A 21,275-nucleotide genomic window follows, 5' to 3' on the forward strand; every position below is an offset into this window, starting at 1 on the left:
CAGCTCACTGCAACCTCCGCCTCCCGGGTTCAGGTGATTCTCCTGCCTCAGCCTCCTGAGTGGTTGGGATTATAGGTGCCCACTCGCCACCACACTTGGCTAATCTTTGTATTTTTGGCAGAGACAGGGTTTCACCGTGTTGGCCAGGCTGGTCTTGAACTCCTGACCTCAGGTGATCCACCTGCCTCCACCTCCCAAAGTGCTGGGGTTATAGACAGGAGCCACCATGCCCAGCCTCAGTGATGATTAAATAACCAAATAGGTGAATGTTAATAGCACTGGTAGGAGGTGCCACCGATGAGGCTGCATGGGACACAAAGTCTCTAGCAGGGGCTTTGACCTGGCACTAAAGATCAGAGTAGGCCTTGAAGGAAGATGGGAAAGGCCTCGGTGCTGGCAAGCTGAAACAGGAAGTGTATTCCAGGCAGAAGGAAGAGCCCGTGTCGAGGCTCAGAGGCCAGTGAGAAGGGGGTCGAGTACAGGTGCCTGAAAGAAAGCTAGTGAGCTGGAAGGGAGAAGGAGAGGACAGACGGTGTGAAATGAGGCTCCATTGATGCAGTTTCTCTTAATATTTCAACCTGTGCTCAGATCCTTAAAGGCGCTATTCAGTTCTTTCAGTAATCTCACAGGGTGGGTGATAGTCATTTATTTTACATAAAAGGAAACTGAGGCTTAGAAATAATGAAAAATCCCAGTGTCACAGTCTGTGTCAGAGAGAGGATGGGAGTCCAGCTTAGACCCTACACATGCCCTTCTACCACGTGACTCTTGTAGTCACACCAAGGGCTGTTTAAAGATGCCCAGTAGTTGTTAGATGCTTGCTATAGTCAAGGTCAGATACTCACAAACGGTAAATAAAACTAAGTAAGCAATAAATGAGTGCTGACATACTCATCAACATTGATCTTTATTGAATGCTTCACATGTGCTAAGCTCAGGCTAAGCACTTTGCACATAGTATCTTTCTTAATTCTTGCAACAACTTTTTGAAATAGGCATTTTTATTACTATTCCCCCTGTGCTACTGAGAAAACTGGAGCTTTAAGAGCTCAAGTGATTGTCCAAGGTCGTTTAGCTGGTGAGGGTTGAAGGTGGGACTCAAACTCACCAGCCAGAGCCCAAATCTTAACTCTCCCTGGACTGCTTCTAGTGCAGGAAAGCAAAGTCCATGAAGACTCAGCGTTCAAGGGAGTTGGCTTGGCCACTTGGGGATGGAGTATTCGGAGGCCTTTTTGAGAGAGTTTAAGATTTGAACTGAAGAATTATATAAAAAAAAAGACAGGGGGTGGGCATTTGGAAGTCCTCTGGTCAAAAACACCTTTCTGTTCTGATGTTGGAGCTTCCAATATACATGTTTCATGCAGAATATGAAGGAAGTTTGTGCAAGATACAGACCCAAATTGAATTGCTTATGATTCATTTTGTGTTACATCAACAGAGATGGGAATCAATTAAGAAATGGGGGGTGGATCTTTATAATTGAGAAATTCAGATGTTTCTGAACTTTAGGACTCGGGATGATCTAAAATCCAGACATGGGCCAAGGCACGGCAATATGAGGCAAGAACTCAAGCAGGAGGAGAAAAGACTGCCTATCCAGGCGAGAGCGTGACTTAGAAACAGGATTCGAGTACCACTTCATGGCTAAGCACGCACGGGATGGAACCTGTCTTCCTGGGCTTCAGTCTTTGCCTTGCCTCTTCTTTCCCTGTGATGAGTCTTGGTCACTATAAGTACAACGGTGAATGAACAACAAATAGTGGTTATTTCAAAGAGCTATCTTGAATGACTATTTAATTTCACTAAACCCCAGGTTGCTCACCTGTCAACTGGAATGAACAACAGTCCCTTCTTCATGAAACATGGTGAGGGTTTTAACCTCACGTGTCCACAGAGACCACTTAAATTATAGTAGATGCTCAGCAAATCTGAGCTGTTATTTTTATTACGACTGTCAGAGGTCAGGGCAGGCTTTGGGTTCGGACACACCTGTGTTCAAATCCCAGCAGGGCCACTTACTATTGGAGCCAGGGCAAGTCAGTTATTTTCCCGGAGCGTCAGCTTTCTCATCCCTAAAATTACAGCTAATAATATTCATCTCTCAGTGATGCTGTGAGGACTCAAAAACAATATATGTTCAGATCGATAAAAGAGGTTGGCACAGACTGGATGGCAGCAATGGCCTTACAGTCCCGTCTCCTCCCTTAGTCTGTGTTGAAGATTAAGTTGGATGGTGTACAGGGGTGGGAGATGTCTGCGTCGTTCTGGCACACAGAACAAGTGCCTGAGTAACTACTTTCCTCTTGATTCCCTTCCCGTCGACCGAGCCCTTGATCACCTACTTTAAAGAAAAAAAGCCCTTTTAATTACTTAATATTTAAGTTAAGAGGTGGATTGGATGGTGCCACTTTATATGAAGGAATAAAGAGAGATTGTAAGTATAGATTTAGCTAAAACAGCTCTGGGAGGGATGGGAGAAATAGAAGATATGCCCCTGAGAAAAAAACAGAAGGTACCATTAGCCTGCATTTCCTTCCCTCCAACTTTCCCATTCTCTTCCTGCCACTGGCCACTTTGAAAAACTCCACCTGCTACAACACAGATTTGCTGGTGGCTAAGCCATGCTTGGGAAGAACTGCACTGGAGTTTTCAGTGAAGATGATGATGATGAGGAGGAGGAGGAGGGGGAAGAGGAGTGGGAGGAGGAGGAGGAGGAGAATATGATGATAAGGATATGATGATGATGATTAAATGTTGTAACACACGAACTTAGAATAGTGCCTGGCACAGTATCCATTATCAAAAATATCCTTGTCATCGATATTGACAGATAACCAACATTTATTGAGCACTGTTTGAATCACCACATAGATTAATTATATTATCGGTAGCAATGAAATGAAAGGAACCTCTCTTTGGATTCTTTTCTTTAATAAAAGAATTTAATGTGTTCTAATATCATCTCTGAGAGGCAGATGGAGACCCTACCTTCATTCACTTATTTACCTTTGGGGAAACTGAGGCATTTTTCCATAAAACTGAGAGCTATCTAAGAACCTGGCCACAGTGAAATACACCTGTAGAGGGCACAGTGGAGATGCCATTAGTTTTCTGATACAATATTCTCGTGCCCACGCTCGGCTTCTGCTTGTCTTCTCTTCTAATATACACACCGGCAACTCTCTTCTGGAGACATCCCCCAGCTCCTGGAGCTGCTGGGCTTGCACACACAGAGCGCCCCTGGTGCCTGCAAGTGTGCGCCTCTGGCCAGCCTTGAGTTAATGACTGTTGGATGTGGAGTAGCAGAGTCCAACCCTTGCCTCCCAATAGGGCAAGCTCCAAGTTGTAAGGTGCTAGTGCCTTACGTATACTATCTCAATTAAACTTTCTCCTAAATTCTATAAAGAAGGGACTATGATTGCACCCAGCTTACAGGTGAAGAAGCCAGCCCCCAGAGACGTGAAGCAACCAGGAAGACCACACAGCTAGTAAGAAGCAGAGCTGGAAGTTCAGTGTAGACAAATGGAGGATTTGCCTGAAGCCAGAATTTTGGCCAAAATGTCAGCACCATTCTGGCGTCCCTTAGTTAAATTCTGTGAGTAGCACACCAAAGCGTGAGATACGGACACACCACTTATTTGAAGGAGAGAAAAGATGAGTGGCCAAAAATAAAAAGCTTAAATACCCCCAAAATTCAAATCTTTAACCAAGGCAACTTTCTATCACTCAGGGCCTCCAGCAAATCGGCACTTCAAATGTGCATGGTTTTATCTGGGTTTTTTTTTGAATAATATTTTATTTATTTACAAGTTAGAATCAACAAAGACAGTCCAGGGGACCAAATGGGGAGATGACTGAAACCCCCAGGGCCCCAAGTGGAGTGAAGGAAAAAGGGAAAACAGTAGGAAAAACAAGTCAACGTAAAAAAAGAGCTCCCCCTTCTTCCCTCCCCATGGGGGCTGAGGGGACCAAGGCCCCACCCTCCCCCCAGCATTACCTCGCTTAAAATAAATTCGAACAAACAACCTCAAAACAGGGCCCTTAGAAGTCAACAGGGCAGCTATGGCCTTACATAACTCCAGATCAGGGGCTTTGCACACTTCCACCCTGTACCCCCTTGCCCTGCCCCAGTCATTTTGAATGGGGGATCTATGTCCAAGAGATCACTCCCCAATGCGGCCTCATGAGAATTCAATCTTATTTTGTCCATGTCCCTCTTTCAGTAAATGTCCCTGCATCCCTCCCCTACTGCAGAGCCAGTTCTCCTAGACGGGGGCAGGGGGGTGAGATGAAGTCACAGCAAAGGGGAAAGGGGTGGGTGGGGCAGGGCGGTCTAGGGGTCCGGTCCTGCAGAGCCTTCTTGCCCCATCTGGCCTGGCCCCTTAGCCTAAGTCTGAATCACTGGTATCTGAAGAAGACAACGATGAAGGGGAGGAGCTGGAATCTGAGCTGGAGCTGGAAGCGCTGAGGCGTGACACTACTACTTGCTGTGCAGAGGATGACTCCGTTTTCTCACTTGCTTTCTTGGGGGGCTTTTTAGTGGAATTGAGCTGTCTGCTGACATCTTGTAACCGCTTTTCTAATTCCCGCTTTTTCTCCAAAGCCAGTTCTTCGTTTGTCTTTCCCACAGGCTTTTTAATGGTATAGGGCTTCCGGGGTTTCTTACGTAGGCAGGAAAGGACATAGCGCTCAAGCTCTCTAAGTGTGGATGGCTTGAGTGTTTCAAATTCAATCTCAATCTCTTCTGAGTTTGAACCACGTAAAGAGGGTTCCCTGGCTTGGATTATGTGCAAAACTCGGCCCAGCTTCTCTCCAGGTAATTTGTTGATGCCCAGGCTTAGCTGCCACTTTTCATCGTAACTCATGGGCCTGCTCTCTTCCTCCTCCTCTGAATCATAACCTGTAGGCAGGGCAGGTGGGGCTGTCTTTGTGGCCTTTTTGGGGAGCTTGGTTCCACTTCCTCCAGAAGGTCCAGAGCCCGAAGGGCCTAAAGCAGCACTGCCACCTTCACTGCCACTTGCTTTCTTGGACTTCTTGGGCTGAGGTGGGCGGGGTGCTCGAGGCCCCTTGTCATCTTCATCAGCCCCAGCTCGTCCTCGATGCTTCTCTGCCTTCCGTTTCTTCTTTTTCTCTTTTTTCTCTCTTTTCCTCTTGGGCTTGGATATTGGACCCTGGGACAGAGCAGCCAGTTGTTCATGTACTGCCTGAAACTGTTCCTGCAGTTCTGCCAAGCGATGAGCCCTTTCTTCCTCTGAGTTTGAGCTTTCACTCTCTTCTTCCTCGTCCTCCTCATCTTCCTCAGAGGAGCTCTCACTGCTACTTTCCTCACTGGAGGACTCTGAAGATGATTTGGCCAAGCCAGGGGGAATGGCAGTAGAGACTGGTAAAGGCCTTGGTTCCAGTGGTTCATCTGGCATCTTGGCATAACGGAACTCAAATACATCCTGTAGCTTTCGTGCCATTGCCACAACATCGTGATCTGGGGGATTGTACTTATAGCAGTTAGAGAACATAAGCCGTACGTCAGCAGCAAACTCCTGTGCATCCCGGTAATCACGGTTCTCCATCTTCCGCTTGACAGTGCTGAGGTCCATGGGTTGCTTAATGATGTCATGGTAGTCATGCAGGCCAAGTGCAGAAGCGTCCACTGGTTTATAGAAAGGCCAAGCATAAGCAGCATGCTTCTTAGTGAGTAACTCCTTCAAAATGCCATTGCAATGTTTTAATTGTTCTGAAAGCTTTCCTTTCTTAGAGCTCTGGTGTTGTTGCTGAGCATCAGGCAAGTCTTTGCGTGGGGGCTTGATGGGGCGACCACTCTCTCTGCGCATAGGGGGAAGCCGTGCTGCCTTAGGCTCAAGACTCCCAGGAGGGCCAGCTGGGGAACCAGGAGCCAGGATGGCTGTAGGTGTAGGGATGGTAGTATCTGCTTTGCGCTTTACACCTTTTTTCTTGGCAAGGGGCTGGGCTGGAGGAGCTGCAGTAACAGCAAGGAGCGGGGGTCCAGCAGAGGGCACGGACTTGAGAAGTGGAGAGGAAATGACTGATGGGTGGGGAATGTTGAGGACAGTGGTAGGTATCTCAGGTGGCGGAGTATACAGGGCTGTGTGTGACACAGAAGAGACAGCAGGCACCTGATGGGCACTGGTAACACTGCCCTGGAGTGCTGCCAACTTGGCCCCCTTCTTGTGGCTATTCTTAGGGATGGTCACCACCAGCTCTTGTTCCTCTAGTGGCATTGATGCAACTTTCTGTAGGAAGATATTTTCCAATGTTTGTGCCATTAGGACAATATCATCAGTGGGCTGGTTGTAAATGTAACAGTTGGTGAACATGGTATTAAAATCTTGCATACACTCTGAGGCAGCCCAATAATAATTGTTTTCAAGTCTCCTCTTAATAGTACCCATGTCCATAGGCTGTTTTATAATTTTGTGATAATCCGGTAGACCCAGTTTGACAGCATCCACAGGCTGCTGGAATGGCCATGCAAACTGATGTTTCCACAGAGCCTTCATCACTACCTTGTGTAGGTACTGCAGCTGGTTGGTAACTCGTCCTGGCTTTTTGGGATTGGACACCTCCGGCGGTGGTGGGTTGGCAGGGGTCAGTTGCAAAGCAGGAACCGAAGCCATTGTGGGGTTCTCAAATCCCTCATACAACAGGGAAGGCTTTTGAATCCTTTTCCCTGGCGCTGCTGCTTCTGGGCCCAGCCCCAGCAACCCTGCACTCCCTTCCCCAGGGAGCTTGTTGTGAGGAGTCACGTTCTACAGCATCTTGACCGCAGGGAACCGGCGTCGCCCTCAGCCGCGGAAAGTCCCGGTGGCCTCGGTTCCCCTCACCGCCCGGTCCAGCATAACCCGGTAAGTTGAGGGGGAGGCCGTTGCTCTTGGCCCTCCAGGCGACAAACCCCCTGCCCAGCCGGCACAAAAGCAGTCTCTTTGGGGCCTCGCGGAGAGCTCCAGACAGCTTGGCACGCTCTGCAGACGGTGGACAGCAAGAAAATGGCGGCTGCCTCAGCTGAGGCAGGCGACTAAGGAGGGACTAACTCTTCAAACCAAGACAGTCCCCGATCTCAAACACCGTCATCAATATAGCCCGCTGTTGGTCTGCAGGGATTCCCTCTTCTTGTCGAGACCCTACAGGCCGATGAGGTCCCGTTTCGATCGGAGGCGGATGAACACAAAAAGTGGTTAGAAAGCCGCCGCCTCCATTTTTGAAATCCTCTTGAGGGCGGAGTATAGGGGGTGGACAGACTCTGAGGATTGGGCGGGGCCCAAAAAAGGGGAGCTTTAGGGGCTTCTATGGGGTCTGTACCGTCTGCTGGGACCAGTCATAGGCCGGGATGAAGGCCGTTTCCAAGCAGATGGAGGTGGATTGTAATGGCGGCCCCGGATGACTCGAAGGCTCTGTATTGGTAGGCAGAATCCTCCAGCTCGTTTTAGGGGCTGCTCCACTCCAGCGTGAAATGGCACCGCGGAGCCCCGTGCCAGCCCTTTATATATAGGCAGAGAGGAGGAGCTTCACCGCTCAACCGCGCCACCCTGCTTGAGATTTCCCCCACTCGCTCATGGGCGTGAAGAAGCTCAGTAGAAGGGGGAGGAACCTCTCCGCGGGAGCTTTTTCTATTGGCCAGCCGCAGGGATGACGTCATAAACTTCATTTCCAAGGTGTCAGTCACCAGGCAAGAGAGTGCCGCAGAGACCCACGGGGAAGTGGCAACCCGCCACATCTCCAAGCCAATTGGCTGGGCTGTGGTTCTCTGACTCCAGGGAAAGAGGGCAGTTGGAAGGGGTGCGGAAGCCATCGCCCCAGAGCCTCCGGCGCTCCCTCTCGCCTCCCCTTCCAACAAAGTCTTCGCAGGCTTCCATACACAGTGCAACTGGAGACCGCCAAGCTCGGGCAGATCGTGCCATTCGTAGCTCCTCCATTGGCCAGACCGGCAGGGAAACAGGAGGAGTCGCGTGGGCGTAGCCGGCCTGGGCCCGCCAGGGGTGTTGACCGCAAGACGCCCGGCAGGTGGTGGTTCTCGGCAGTAAGGCCGCTGCAGCGAAGAATCTGTATCCTAAAGCCTTCCAGGGGGCCTCCAAAGTTGCCCTCGGCTTGGTACGGGGTATGTAATCCGGGCTGGGGGGTGGGGATACATTGGGGCCGCGCCGCCACGTTAGCAGCACCCAGATTGGCTGACCAGGGTCACATGCCTGCTGTCCTCCCCCATCTCCCCCAGCCACGAGGACCAGTTTTCCAAACGTTCCTGGGGGTCGCGCAAGGGGCCAAGGGGTCCGCATGGCCCAAGCCTATGTTCTGAAACCCAGAGTGCTATAATGCTGCTGCTTTTCCAAATCCCCAGTTTCCTATCCCGCAGTCGTCGACTCTGTCCCCTCTACTTGCCTCTCGGTACAGGTTCAGCATGGCTGCCGCAGCCCCGATATTTTTTTATCGATGGAGAAAAAAATGATGTTTCAGGTTATGTTATTTTCAATGCTACATTACTTGATTTCACAGTCAAATAAGTCTATTTTTGTTCACCAGAGGATTTTGTCATATTTAATTGTTTATGACTCTCTCCTCCCCCTGTACTTGCAGGAGCCTCCACTTTTCCCCCTGCTGCCTTTCTTTAGACTCTCCCTGTGCAGTAACCATGGAGATGGGTCCCCATTGGATAGTCTCCGCTCTGGCTTAGAAGTCAAAGAGCCAATCAGGACCTCGTCATCCCAGAAATGTAAGAGGATGAAAAATGCGAGGCCTTTGTAAGTGGAGGGAAGACCTGACATGCAGTCTCCAGAGACAGGGAGTTCCTGATGCCTAGAAATCCTGAGAAGGAAACACGCGTCAGCTAAGCTCAGTGGGGAAGAACATGGGTCCTGGAACTGCTGGAGTCTGTCCCCAGGGCTGGGTCTCCACTTCCTGGCTTCCTGGCTGAGGGACCTGGGTCAGAGGATGCCACTTCTTTGAACCTCAGCTGTCTCTCCTATCAAGGAGCAGCAGGAAGACTGAGCTCACATATTGTTATAAAGATAAAATTAAATACAACCCACTAAGCACCTGCCTAACCCTGTATCAGGCATGTAGAAGTCCTCAATTAACAAGAGCTGCTCCCATAATAGCTAAGATATAGCACCCCTAGGGCTGTTAGACCTGCTCACCCAATCAAGGTTGGGTGAACAGGTCTAACAGCCCTTCCCTCAGACTATTTGCCACCCATCACAGAAGGAAGACAATGAAACCACAAGGCTTAGCTTTTGGTCACTGCTAGCACACCAGAAGTATGGAGCCAGTGGGGAAAAGAGGGGTCAGAGAAGTCTACCCAAACAGGAAGCGATCTAGGCTGAGTCTGGAATGATGAAAGCGAGCCAGCCAGGTGGATAAGAGGGAAAAGTGTTGTGGAACGAAGGAATGGCAGGAGTAAAGCCTTGTAAGTGAGAGAGGGTGTGGTTCATTCCAAAAAATGCATGTGGCTCAGCATGATTGGAGCCCGGTTTTGGGGAGCAGGTGGAGGTTTTGGGGACTGAGACGAGGCTGAACAGACAGGTGGCTGGTGGATGTGCATACAGTGGCTTCTACTTGGGTGCACAAACTGTCTTTTCATGATCATAGGGACAAGTGTTCAATCGAGGTTTGCTTTATGAAGTACTGGAGCATTGTTTCCATGAAATTGACTTTGCAAGGCTGGGCACTGACTGGAGAAGTGGACTTTTAACTGAGCCTCCAGTTGACGCCAGATACAAGGTTGACCTCCACATTGAAGCTACAGGAGGGCAGAGACTGCATCTGATTGGCTCCCCATTGTATTCCTTGGAACCTAGACTCTATAAATACTGGATGAAAGAAAGGAAGGAAGGAAAAGAGAGAGGGAGAAAGGTGCATAATATCTAGGAGGTGATTATGCTTCCTTTTGCCATCCACCGTGAGTGAAATGACAATAATACTTACATCCCTCATCCGTGAAGCAGATCAAATACATAACAGTACACAAAATATGAAGCACAGTGCCCAGCATTAACAGAAGCCCAGTGCAAATGCATTTTCAGGCTTTGCACAGCCGTAAAAGTATATGGATATAAGAAACATTTCCAGCCCACTGTAGAAATTATTTGTCCAGAGGACTAACACTCAGACGGGATGTTTGTGCTTCTGGGTTAAGAAATGTCTATTCCTGAGGTACAAATGCAAATTTTTGGAGGAACTGCTGTGTGCCAGGCTCTGTTCTGAGTCCTGGGCTACACCAGAGAATAAGAGAAACAGGGGATGCAGGTTGATAATAATACTAACGGCTAACATCTATTAAGCACATAAATACAAGTGACAATTTCTGAGAATGAGGGACTGCCAAGGAAATATGGGGTAGTGCAAGGGACTGTGACAGGGCCACCTACTTTAAATAGAGGAGACTGAGAAAATAGTAGTCACGCGGCAAATTGGAGGCAGAACATCCCAGGCAGGAGAAACAGGAGCAGGGCTGATACATTTGATTCAGAGAAAGGCCAGAGTGTCGTGAGCTGGGCATGCAGGGGTGCGACATGATTGTGGGATGGGCATGGGACATGTCATATTAAGAACATATTAAGAACTTTGGATATTTTGGGACCATACTCACTGGATGGAGAAATAAAAGAACGTTAGGTTTGTTTTTCTTTAAGTCCAAAGGGAAGCCATTGAAGAGGCTTAAACGTGGCATGATCTAATTTTTTTTTCTTTTTTTTTTTTTTTTTTTTTTTTTTTGAGGTGGATTTTCACTCTTTCTGCCCAGGCTGGAGTACAATGATGTGATCTTGGCTCACTGCAACCTCCACCTCTCGGGTTCAAGTGATTCTCTTACCTCAGCCTCCCGAGTAGCTGGGATTACAGGCACGCACCACCACACCTGGCTAATTTTGTATTTTTAGTGGAGACAGGGTTTCACCATGTTGACCAGACTGGTCTCGAACTCCTGACCTCAGGTGATCCACCTGCCTTGGCCTTCCAAAGTGCTGGGATTACAGGCGTGAGCCACTGCACCTAGCCTACTTTCTTTTTTAGAAGATCTCTCTGGCTACTGGGTATGGAATGGATGAGAGGGTCGGAGTGAAAGCAGGGGCAGTGCGAGGAGGCTGTTGGGAGACTGGAAACAGACGTCCTTGATTGGATCCTCAGTGGAGGCGGTGAGCATGGGAAGGAATGTGTGTACCCGGGAGAATTCTAAGTCACTCAGGACCATGCTTGTTCTAGGGAGGAGAAGGGACTTCAAACAAAGAAGGCATGTGTGCATGGCGAAAGATTCTCTCGGCTTCCCATTGTGGGGCCCCGGGTGGGCTCTAGAGGACCAGGATACAACTGCTCTTCTCAAATCTACCCTGGACCGCCGGGACTCCCAAGCATCCCATCACTGCCCGTCTTCCAAGAAGAATCCACTCCGATAAAAATAAACCACCATTTTAATTCTTCTCCAGGAATTAGGAAGTATAAAAATGAAAGATCCCCACTGTGCTCACCTTCCTATTTTTCAATCCTAAATTCCTCTCTCCATTCTGTAATTCAGTGTCCCCTCCTCTGAGCCTCCACGCCGGGTGATCCTGACTTCTGTGGGAGATTTGCTGGAGAGATGACATGGAGGAACACATTGTTTTTTTCCAAATGATTTAGTGACCTTTTTGGCATCCCCGTGACTGCTGAAATCTTGTGTAATTATTCAGTTTGCTGGTAGAGAGTTCTGTTGATCAGGGAAAAGCTTAGGTAGAGGTCAAATGTCAATAAATTTGCAATCCATAATTGTAACCACTTGACGCTGGAGCAGACCGGGGACAAGGACTTGGTCACAAGGCCATGGATGGTTGAACCAATACAAGCACCAAAGTATCTCACCTGCAGAAATATCGCCTATTTTTCTTTTATCACTAGTGCTCTTTCTTTTTCTCTGCCTCTTTTTCTCCATCTCTATCACAGTCTTCATCCCCCTTCCCCAGAGATGGGCATGTTAAATACTTCACCAAGTCTTCTAGGTCCATTTCCAGCCAGAGCCAATGATGCCATAAATACAGCCACAGGTTTTCCCCTCAAGAATTCCCATAAGCTCTTTCTGGTCTTGCTCTTCTGGTCTGTTTGGCCCCTGCTGGAGCTCAAGCATTGATTTTTTCTGCTTTGCTTGCTTTCTGACAGCACGGTTTATATTGGAAAGGTCTGTGTCAGGAATTAGAGAACATTCCTAACAATGGGGAAAAATACCCTAATATAAATATACCATTTGTGGACTTGCACTTTGACAAGTGCAAGTGAACTGGAAGACACAGGAAAAGCTCTGAAGTCATGGAGACATGTACCAGAGGCATTTGCTTAATAACTCATCTCATTCCTTGAGCTCACCTTATCAAGCTTTAACCTCTGAGTCTCTAAGTTCCCAGTTCAAAAATGCAGAGTCTCCTCTGTCCTCATGTTAATTTTTAAATTATATATCATTGTAGAGAGGCCCTTGTGTTGAATATTATGAGCCATTTTCACATCTGAGATGGGGAATTATAACTGAACATTAGCGATTGCCTATAAATCTCAGCAAACCAAGTGGCATCTCTAACTATACGGCATTAACTGGGGAGAAACGCGGTGCACAAGAAGGGGGATTTAGAAGGATGGAGGTGATTTTCATGAGGAGAGGCTGCAAGTGAATGAGCACAAGTCCCCTGTGTGCTGTGTAATCCCTAGAATCCCAGTGGACCTGAGCGGAAGTTTGTTGAAATTTTTGGAAGCAATGGTTAAAACTGTTTTGCATGTTGGTCAGGCACGATGGCTCATGGCTGTAATCCTAGTGCTTTGGGAGGCCTAGGTGGGTGGATCACCTGAGGTCAGGAGTTCGAGACCAGCCTGACCAACATGGGGAAACCTTGTCTGTACTAAAAAAAATACAAAATTAGCCTGGTGTAGTGGCACAAGCCTGTAGTCCCAGCTACGTGGGAGGCTGAGGCAGGAGAATCACTTGAACGCAGGAGGTGGAGGTTGCAGTGAGCTGTGATTGCACCACTGTATTCCAGCCTGGCAACAGAGTGAGACTTTGTCAAAAAAAAAAAACTGTTCAGCATGTTAACTCTACATGGTGTATATCAAAATCTCTTATCTACAATTCACTGCAAACCAAATCAAAAGTAAAACAAGAAATGTAACAGCTCATCCAAAGATAGAATTTGATTCGTGCACAGAGGAATCCTTGGTTCAAAGGATGTATGCCCTCTGCCTCTCTCCACCTTTCCCCTCAGATGTTCCCCGTGTTGTCTCATTCTCAGGCAAATGGCAAGATTACCTGAACCATCCCCAGGGTCTAAAACTAGGATTTAGCTCTGGGACTGGAAACTTCCTTAGAGGTTGAGAAATGTGCCCTAAGGCTTACTAGGAATTGGCAAAAGGGCAATAGGATATGTCATTCCGGGACAGTGTGTCTGCCAGCCAACTGGAATGCGAGCCAGGCACTCTGCCTGGGAACATGAGCAGCTGCATAGATCTATCCACTTTTGCTAGGGATCACCAGTGAGGTACAAGGGTCAGGCTGCCTGGGTTTAAATTCAGGGTCCACTACTCACTAGGAGTAAGAGCAAACACCCTAACCCCTCTCAGGCACAATTTCTTCATCTGTAAAATGGGTATAACTGTTCTACCTCAGGGATTGATAGAGTTAAAAGAAATATCCCAGGTGATGCTTTAAGCCAGTGGTTCTCAAACTTGGCTGTACATCACAATCGCCGGGAGGTTTGTTAATACCCAGATGACTGAGCCCCATCTCCCGAGTGTCAGAGTCACTAGGTCCCAGATGGAGCCAGACCATGTGAATGTCTAACATGCTCCCAGGTGATACCAGTGGTATTGGTCCAGGGACCACACATTGAGAACTATTCCTTTAAGTACCTGGGCATGTTGTAAGCACTCCAGACAGTTTGCTTTTAGCAGCTTTCCCCCTGTCTCTGAGCCTGTCTGGCACTCTGTCCTTTGTGAGATCCTCGCTTACTGCACAAAATCAAGTCAAACCAACATGGGGGTCCATCAGGATGACCTATTACAGGGACTAAACAGAGAGCAGGGGCTGAGATACAGAAGCTAAACAAGGAGAGGCCCAAAATCTAGGAAAGGAGTAGGTGGCCAGGAAGTTTGCATGAGTCTGCTGAGATCGCTTAAAAAGGTGGACATCAGCTCAGTTGCTTCTACTGTATAAAGAGGAATGTTCATCTGAAGCACATGACCAGCTGTCAAGGGAAGAGGGCCTCCTCTTGACTTAGCTTAATACCTTCCTTAATTCTGAAGGGATGGGCCCTAAAATGCTTTTTGAAGCAATGGTTAAAACTGTTCAGTATATTAACTCTATATTGTGATTATCAAAATCTCTTATTTACAATGCACTGCAAACCAAATCAAAAGTAGTTAAGTAAAACAAGAAGTGTGGCTGCCCTGCCTGTGGAGTTGCCATTCTTTTGTTTATTTACTTCCTTAATAAAATAAACTTGCTTTCACTTTGAAAAAAAAAAACAAGAAATGTAACAGCTCACCTAAGGATAGAGTTGGACTCATGCACAGAGGAATCCTTGGTTCGAAAGATGTATGCCCTCAGAACTTTATCTTTCTCCACCTTTCAGCTCAGATGTTCTCTGTGTTGTCTCATTCTCAGGCAAATGCCAAGATTACCTGGACCAGCTCCAGGGTTTATATCCTACCAGTTTAGGTGCCCCAGTGGATAGAAGGCCTGTTTCCCAACAGTGCCAATAAAATATGGAGATTTGGTTTTATCAGCCGGGGGTCGGGGTAGCACACACCCTTGAAGCAATGCCTGCAACCTAAAGAATTGCATGCTGTCTTTGGCATGGGTTCAATTCACTCTCGTGGAAGCAGTGAGCAGACTCAGCACTGCACAACTTGGACTGAGATTGATCTGCCCAGAGGAGTTTTGACGTCGGTGTTGCTTGGGGAAGAATGACCTCAAATCCAACTAACACCCGCCTCCTGCCAGGACTGATGCAGTAGCCACCTTCAGGTCTTCTCATCTCTACTTACTACCCTGTCCCTGTTTGCCCAGCACAGAACTCCCAGATTAAGTCATGATTCAAAGCTTATATCGCAATGAGAAGAGCCACCATTTCATGAATATTTATTCTTCCTGGGGCACTTTAGTTATAGTCCTTATGATCCTTATATTAACCCTTCTCATCATTTAAATCTCAACTTCAACATCATCTTCTTTAAGGATTCTTCCCTGAAAAACTATCTAAATCAGAGTCGTCGTTTGTTCCTGTAAAGGGCCAGATAGCTAGCTAAAGCTTGACCTAAGCCATCTTCTCCCTTTTCTGATATTTTCTAGTTCTGAAATGGCAGGTAGCATTGCTCTTCTCATGATGCCTCAGCTGAGGATCTACGGACCTTAACGTTTTCTGTCATCTCTACTTGCACTCTTCATTTATTCCATCACTCATCACTCCATCATGGTTTTCCCACCTCACTTCCACTTCCGTTTCCACAGCAGCCATGTTATTTGAAGTACACCCTCCTCTTGCCAGGACTGATGCAGTAGCCACCTTCAGTTCTCATCTCTACTTACCACCCTGCCTTAGTTTTCCCAAGACAGAACTGCCAGATTAAGTCATAATTCACAGCTCATATCGCAATGAGAAAGGCTACCATTTCATAAGTATTTATTCTGCTTCAGGTACTTTAATTATAGTCCTTCTGATCCTTGTATTAATCTTTCTCATCATTTAAATCTCAAACATCATCTTCTCTAAGGACTCTTCCATGAAAACCTATCTAAATCAGGAGTCATCCATTTTTTTCTACAAAGGGCCAGATAGTAAATATTTTCAGCATTGTGGGATATGCAGTCTCATGACTACAGTTGACCCTTGAACAATGAAGGAGTTAGCAGCGCTGATCCTCTGCATAATCAAAAATGCACAGGTAACTTTTGACTTCACAAAAAGTACTTAACTACTGATAGCCTACTGTTGATCAGAAGACTTGCCGATAACATAAAGTCAATTAACACATATTTTGTAATGTTATATGCATTATATGCAATTTTCTTACTATAAAGTAAGCTATAGAAAAGAAAACTTTGTTAAGAAAATCATAAGGAAGAGAAAATATATTTATTATTAAGTGGAAGTGGATCATTATAAAGGTCTTCCTCCTTGTCATCTTCACATTGAGTAGGCTGAGGAGAAGAAGTAAGTGAAGGGCTTGGTTTGCTTTCTCAGAGGTGGCAGAGGGCGAAGAAAATCCATGTATAAGTGGACCCACTCAGCTCAAACTCATGTTGTTCGAGGGTCAACTGTATTCAATCTGCCATTGCAGCATAAAAGCAGTGATAGATCATATGTGAATGAATAGTAGGGGCTATGATCCAATAAAACTTTATCAAAGGACACTGGAATTTTAATTTCCTGTCATTTTTGTGTGTCATAAACCATCATTCTTCTTATTTTTCGACCATTTAAAAATATAAAAACCACTTCTACTTTTTTGGCCCTACGAAAGCAGATGGCAGGCTGGATTAGGCTCACAGGCAACAGTTTACCAACCCCTGATCCAGCTATCTCACTTTTCTCTGTCTCATCACCCTGTTTTATTTCCTTCATAAAAGTACAACTATCTGATATCATGTAGTTTATGTATTTTCTCATATCTAGCACTGTGCTAGGCTCCAAGGAAACAGCAATGAGCAGAATGACAGTTTCCCTCCCTTCACAGATCTTATATTCTTGTTGGTGGAAATAGACAAGAAATTAAAAAATAAATAAGACCATTTAGGGTCCCATAAAGGGAACAGAACTTTAAGGGCCTGGGTAGTGGTGGTGCTAACTTACTTTGGGTGCTCCAGGAAGATTCCTTTGAGGGGCATCTTCTGACACATGAAGGACTGAGGGATCCACAAATGAGAAGAAGAGGATTTCAGACGGACAGTAAGTGCAAAGGCCCTGAGGCAAGTAAGAGCTGGGTTTGTTGGGGGGGACTGAAAGAAAGCCAGTGTCCGGAATGCTGTGCTCAAGGGGACAGACCCAATTATGCAGGCCATGGTAATGAGTTCAGAATACTCTAAATACATTGAGAGGCTTTAAACAGGGAGAGAGCATGACCCAATGGCATTTCTGAAGATGATTCTGCTCCTGAGTACAGGAATGGATTGCACCCAGGAGATGTGTGTGTGTGTGTGAATGTACCTTCCCTTCCTTACCAGAAGCTCCTTGAAGACCTCAGGCATATGAAGCCCTCAACAAAAACTTTATAAAATGAATGCTTTAATTAAAACCATTAACACCACTGCATAGCTTTTCCTTGACCTCCTCAGCAGCGATCCTTTTTATAGCCTGGTTCCCAAAGCAGGTCAATTTATATCATAAAATTCAAAAATTACAGCTCATAGCATAAAGTGACCTCCCATGATATAATGTGGCAAAACAAGCAAATTAATACCAGAGGTAGTAAATGTCTGGGCACTAATGTGGCCTGAGTATGAAATATGTTTCCGTGGCATTGGGAGTAAGGATTCAAAATGCGGGAGGATCAGTGACTGAGCACCACCTACATGGAGCTAGCTGTGCTAAGTCCTGGATTTTTAGCCGCAACTGGTGTGAATGAAACAACTTAGGTATTTTTTATCCTTCTCATCATTTAGTCAGCAAGCATTCTTAAATGTAAACTATGTTTAGGTACGATGCCAGGCTTGTACCCAGAAATGAGCAAGGCAAAGAAAGCCTCTGGCCTCATGAAGCTTATGTGCTAGTTGCTGTCATGGAGCAAACGATTTAATCAAAGAGAATAATTTCAGTGCTGTTAGTTGTAAGAATGCAGAGCCAAAGAATAGGGAGATGGGAGGCTACTTTAGATAGTGGTCAGGAAAGGCCTTTCTGAGAAAGTGACATTTTTGCTGAGACCTGAAAAATGAGAGGCAGCCAGTCATCCACTGACCCAGTGAACGAGGGCTCCAGGCAGAAGGAACAGCACATGCGAAATTCTTTTTTTTTTTTTTTTTTTGAGATAGAGTTTCGCTCATTACCCAGGCTGGAGTGCAATGGCGCGATCTCGGCTCACCGCAACCTCTGCCTCCTGGATTCAGGCAATTCTTCTGCCTCAGCCTCCTGAGTAGCTGGGACTACAGGCACGCGCCACCATGCCCAGCTAATTTTTTGTATTAGTAGAGACGGGGTTTCACCATGTTGACCAGGATGGTCTCGATCTCTTAACCTCGTGATCCACCCACCTCGGCCTCCCAAAGTGCTGGGATTACAGGCTTGAGCCACCGCGCCCGGGCCGCGAAGTTCTTGAGGTGAAAAAAAGCTCAGTGTATTTAAAGCATTATCTAGTACAGGGGTTTGCAAACTCGTTTTGTCAAAGGGCCAGATAGTAAATGTCTGAGGCTTTGTAGGCCATACAATGTCTATTACAAATATTCGGCTCTGCCTTGCATCACAAAAGCAGCCATAGGTGATATGTAAGTGATTAAGTATGGCTGAGTTCCAATAAAACTTTATTTACAAAAACAAGTGGAGGGCCAGATTTGGCTCACAGGCTATAGTTTACCAGCCTGTGGTCTAGTAGCATAATGTCTCATGTGGGGATCCTAGAAGCAGAACCTGACATCAGGATTCCTGAGCTATTAAATCTATTGAATCTCCGATTTCTTAGGAATGTGATCCTAGGAAGAACCAGTAAGAGAGTGGGGAAGCAGGACAGGAAAGAAAAGAAAGCCAAGCAAGTCCTAGCCCCTGCCTGATCCCATGGGGAGCCTCAGAGTTTCACCTGTCTGTAAGCAAGTGCTGGGCTACCCTGGCTACCCTTGATCCAGTGACTGATTGACTCCACATCAGTCAGTCACTGGCTCAAGGGTAACCAGGGGTACACACTTGCAGGCAGCAAGGGCGCTCTGTGTGTACAGGCCAAGCAGATTCAGCGGTCAGGGGATATACCCAGAAGAGAGCTGCAGGTGCACCTGTTAGAAGGTAAAACCCTCAGAAGCCAGGCATAGGCACAAGAATATAGTACCCGAAATCCAAAGGCATCTTACTGTGTCCTCTACAGATGCATTTCCCTGTGGCCAGGTTCTTACCTAGCTCTCACTTGCATGGAAAAATGTCTCAGTTTTCCCAACGTTACCTTTGTGAGTAAAGGTAGATTCTCCATCTACCTCTGAGAGCTGATGTTAAAATATATCAAGTTCTTTTGTCCAAAAACAAAAAGGATCAAAAGAAGAGGTGACTTTCACCTCATTGTCACTGACAAAATAGTTAATTTAAATGGCAATTCAAAACAGTGCAAATATACAGAAAGCACGTTTTTGAAAGTGATCAGAGATGCGTGGCCTCTGGCTTAGGCTTTCATGTGCAGATCAATGCGGTAGAGGGATCTAGCATTGACTGAGTACCCGCTGCGTGCATAGTGTCAAGAGCTTTTCTATGGCCCGGCGCAGTGGCTCATGCCTGTAATCCCAGCACTTTGGGAGGCCGAGGTGGGTGGATCACGAGGTCAAGAGATCGAGACCATCATGGTCAACATGGTGAAACCCCGTCTCTAAAAATACAAAAAATTAGCTGGGCATGGTGGCGCGTGCCTGTAATCCCAGTTACTCAGGAGGCTGAGGCAGGAGAATTGCCTGAACCCAGGAGGCGGAGGTTGCGGTGAGCCGAGATCGCACCATTGCACTCCAGCCTGGGTAACAAGAGCGAAACGCCGTCTCAAAAAAAAAAAAGAGCTTTTCTATCTTCTGATTTAACCTTTACCAGACGCTTTAAGTAGAGATATTGCCCCCATTTTATGGACGAGGAAACTGAGGTTCAATTATAAGGCCCTCAAGGGCAGAACAGGGGCTGTAAAATTTAAAATCCTTAACTCATATTCATTGAATGGACCTCAAAAAGGTCTGTAACTTACTGAGGGTGACCGTAACTAACAGGTGACAGAATGGGATTTAAGGCCAGTTCTGACACTGAAGTCTGTGCATTTTTCTAGTTCCACCTTTCAGACGGGTGACTAGAAGGAATAAATACAAAATAGCTAGCCAGATGGCATCATGCACTGCTCTTTGTATAAGGAGGTGGCATATCCTGTGCATGTGATTTGTGTCATTTGCTTGCTATCGCGATGAGGCCTTGCAGAGACTCCTTCACACACTCTCACTATGCCACTCCCAGGTCAGAACAGACACTTGCAGTCCTCTTTTCCTGTTCCCTGGACAAATCTTTCCCAAGACGGAAGCTGGGACATGCCTAATAGTGATCTCATTTTCTGGTTCAATCAACAAATATTTATTCAGCATTTATTATGAACCAGGCACCATCAAACCCTGAAGACACAAACTTTTATAACAATCGTAGTTAATGTGGAGTTAGCGCCCTACCAGTGTTATCTCATTATTCCCTTCCCACATCCTCCAAAGTAGGATCATGGGTCCCTATGTTGTAGAAGAGAAAGCTAAGCCCTAAAAAGGTTAAGTGGCCCATTATCATACAGTTAGGAAGCAGCAGAACAAGAATTCAAATGCAAATTTGCCAAACTTCATTATCACCGCCAGAACGTATGCCCTGTCCTGATTCTTGCAAAAAATCAGAGCTAATACTTATTGAATGCTTACTATGTCCAAGACACTCTCTAAAACTCCTTATACACATCATATTGTTTTATCTTTCCTGCCATCACAGCAGACACGTCCCTGTCATCACCCCTATTTTACAGGTGAAGCACCTAAAGTCAACAGAAATGAAGTGCCTTAACCATCACCACACAGCCTTCAGCTGGTGGAGCTTGGATTGAAATCCTAGATCTGCTGGACTTTAGGCCTTGCTGGGAAGCAGACTTAAAATTTTTTTTAATTACCAAAAAAAGGAAGAAATAAAACAGTAAGAAGAATAAACATATACTAAAAACTTGCATATGTGCCAAACACTGGGTTTAGCACTCCTTTTTTTTAGCTTATTCAAGCTTCACTGCCCTGGGAAGTAGGTGGTTTTCTTATACCCATTTTACAGTTGAAGAAAGGGAGGTATAGCCAAGTGAAGTCATCCATCCTCGTCATGCAAATGTTTTGTGATGAGGGTAAAATTCAATTACAGATTGGTCTGACTCTCCAAAATAAACGGATTGGCCCTATTTTTACCCAGGGAAGATTTTCCTGCTTGCTGGGGCTGTGACCTGGATTTAGGAAGAGTGAATAGAAGTCTGTACTCTCCTGCTCCATGCACTTGACTGCAATATGCGAAAGAGGCTTGAATGTAGAGGCTTGATGAGTTTGGGGTGAAAGAAGGTGACAGAAAGAAAGCAAAAAAGGGTCCAGTAGTTCCCAG

General features: G+C 46.4%; 2 protein-coding genes across 4 annotated transcripts in view; one reads left to right on the forward strand and one right to left on the reverse strand.

Annotated features, from left to right (window-relative positions):
* The window catches only part of TSHZ2 (teashirt zinc finger homeobox 2), a 507,062-nt gene that overhangs the window by 292,116 nt on the left and 193,671 nt on the right, over window positions 1–21,275 (forward strand). The window lies entirely within an intron of this gene.
* LOC105727526 (bromodomain-containing protein 2-like) lies at window positions 4,383–6,773 on the reverse strand. The gene is given in 1 exon segment (XM_064382188.1): window positions 4,383–6,773. A coding segment is annotated over 1 exon segment (2,391 nt).

Source organism: Aotus nancymaae, unplaced genomic scaffold (genome assembly GCF_030222135.1).
Source record: "Aotus nancymaae isolate 86718 unplaced genomic scaffold, 86718_ANA_hifiasm-v0.15.2.pri h1tg000029l, whole genome shotgun sequence".
Taxonomy (NCBI): Eukaryota; Metazoa; Chordata; class Mammalia; order Primates; family Aotidae; genus Aotus; species Aotus nancymaae.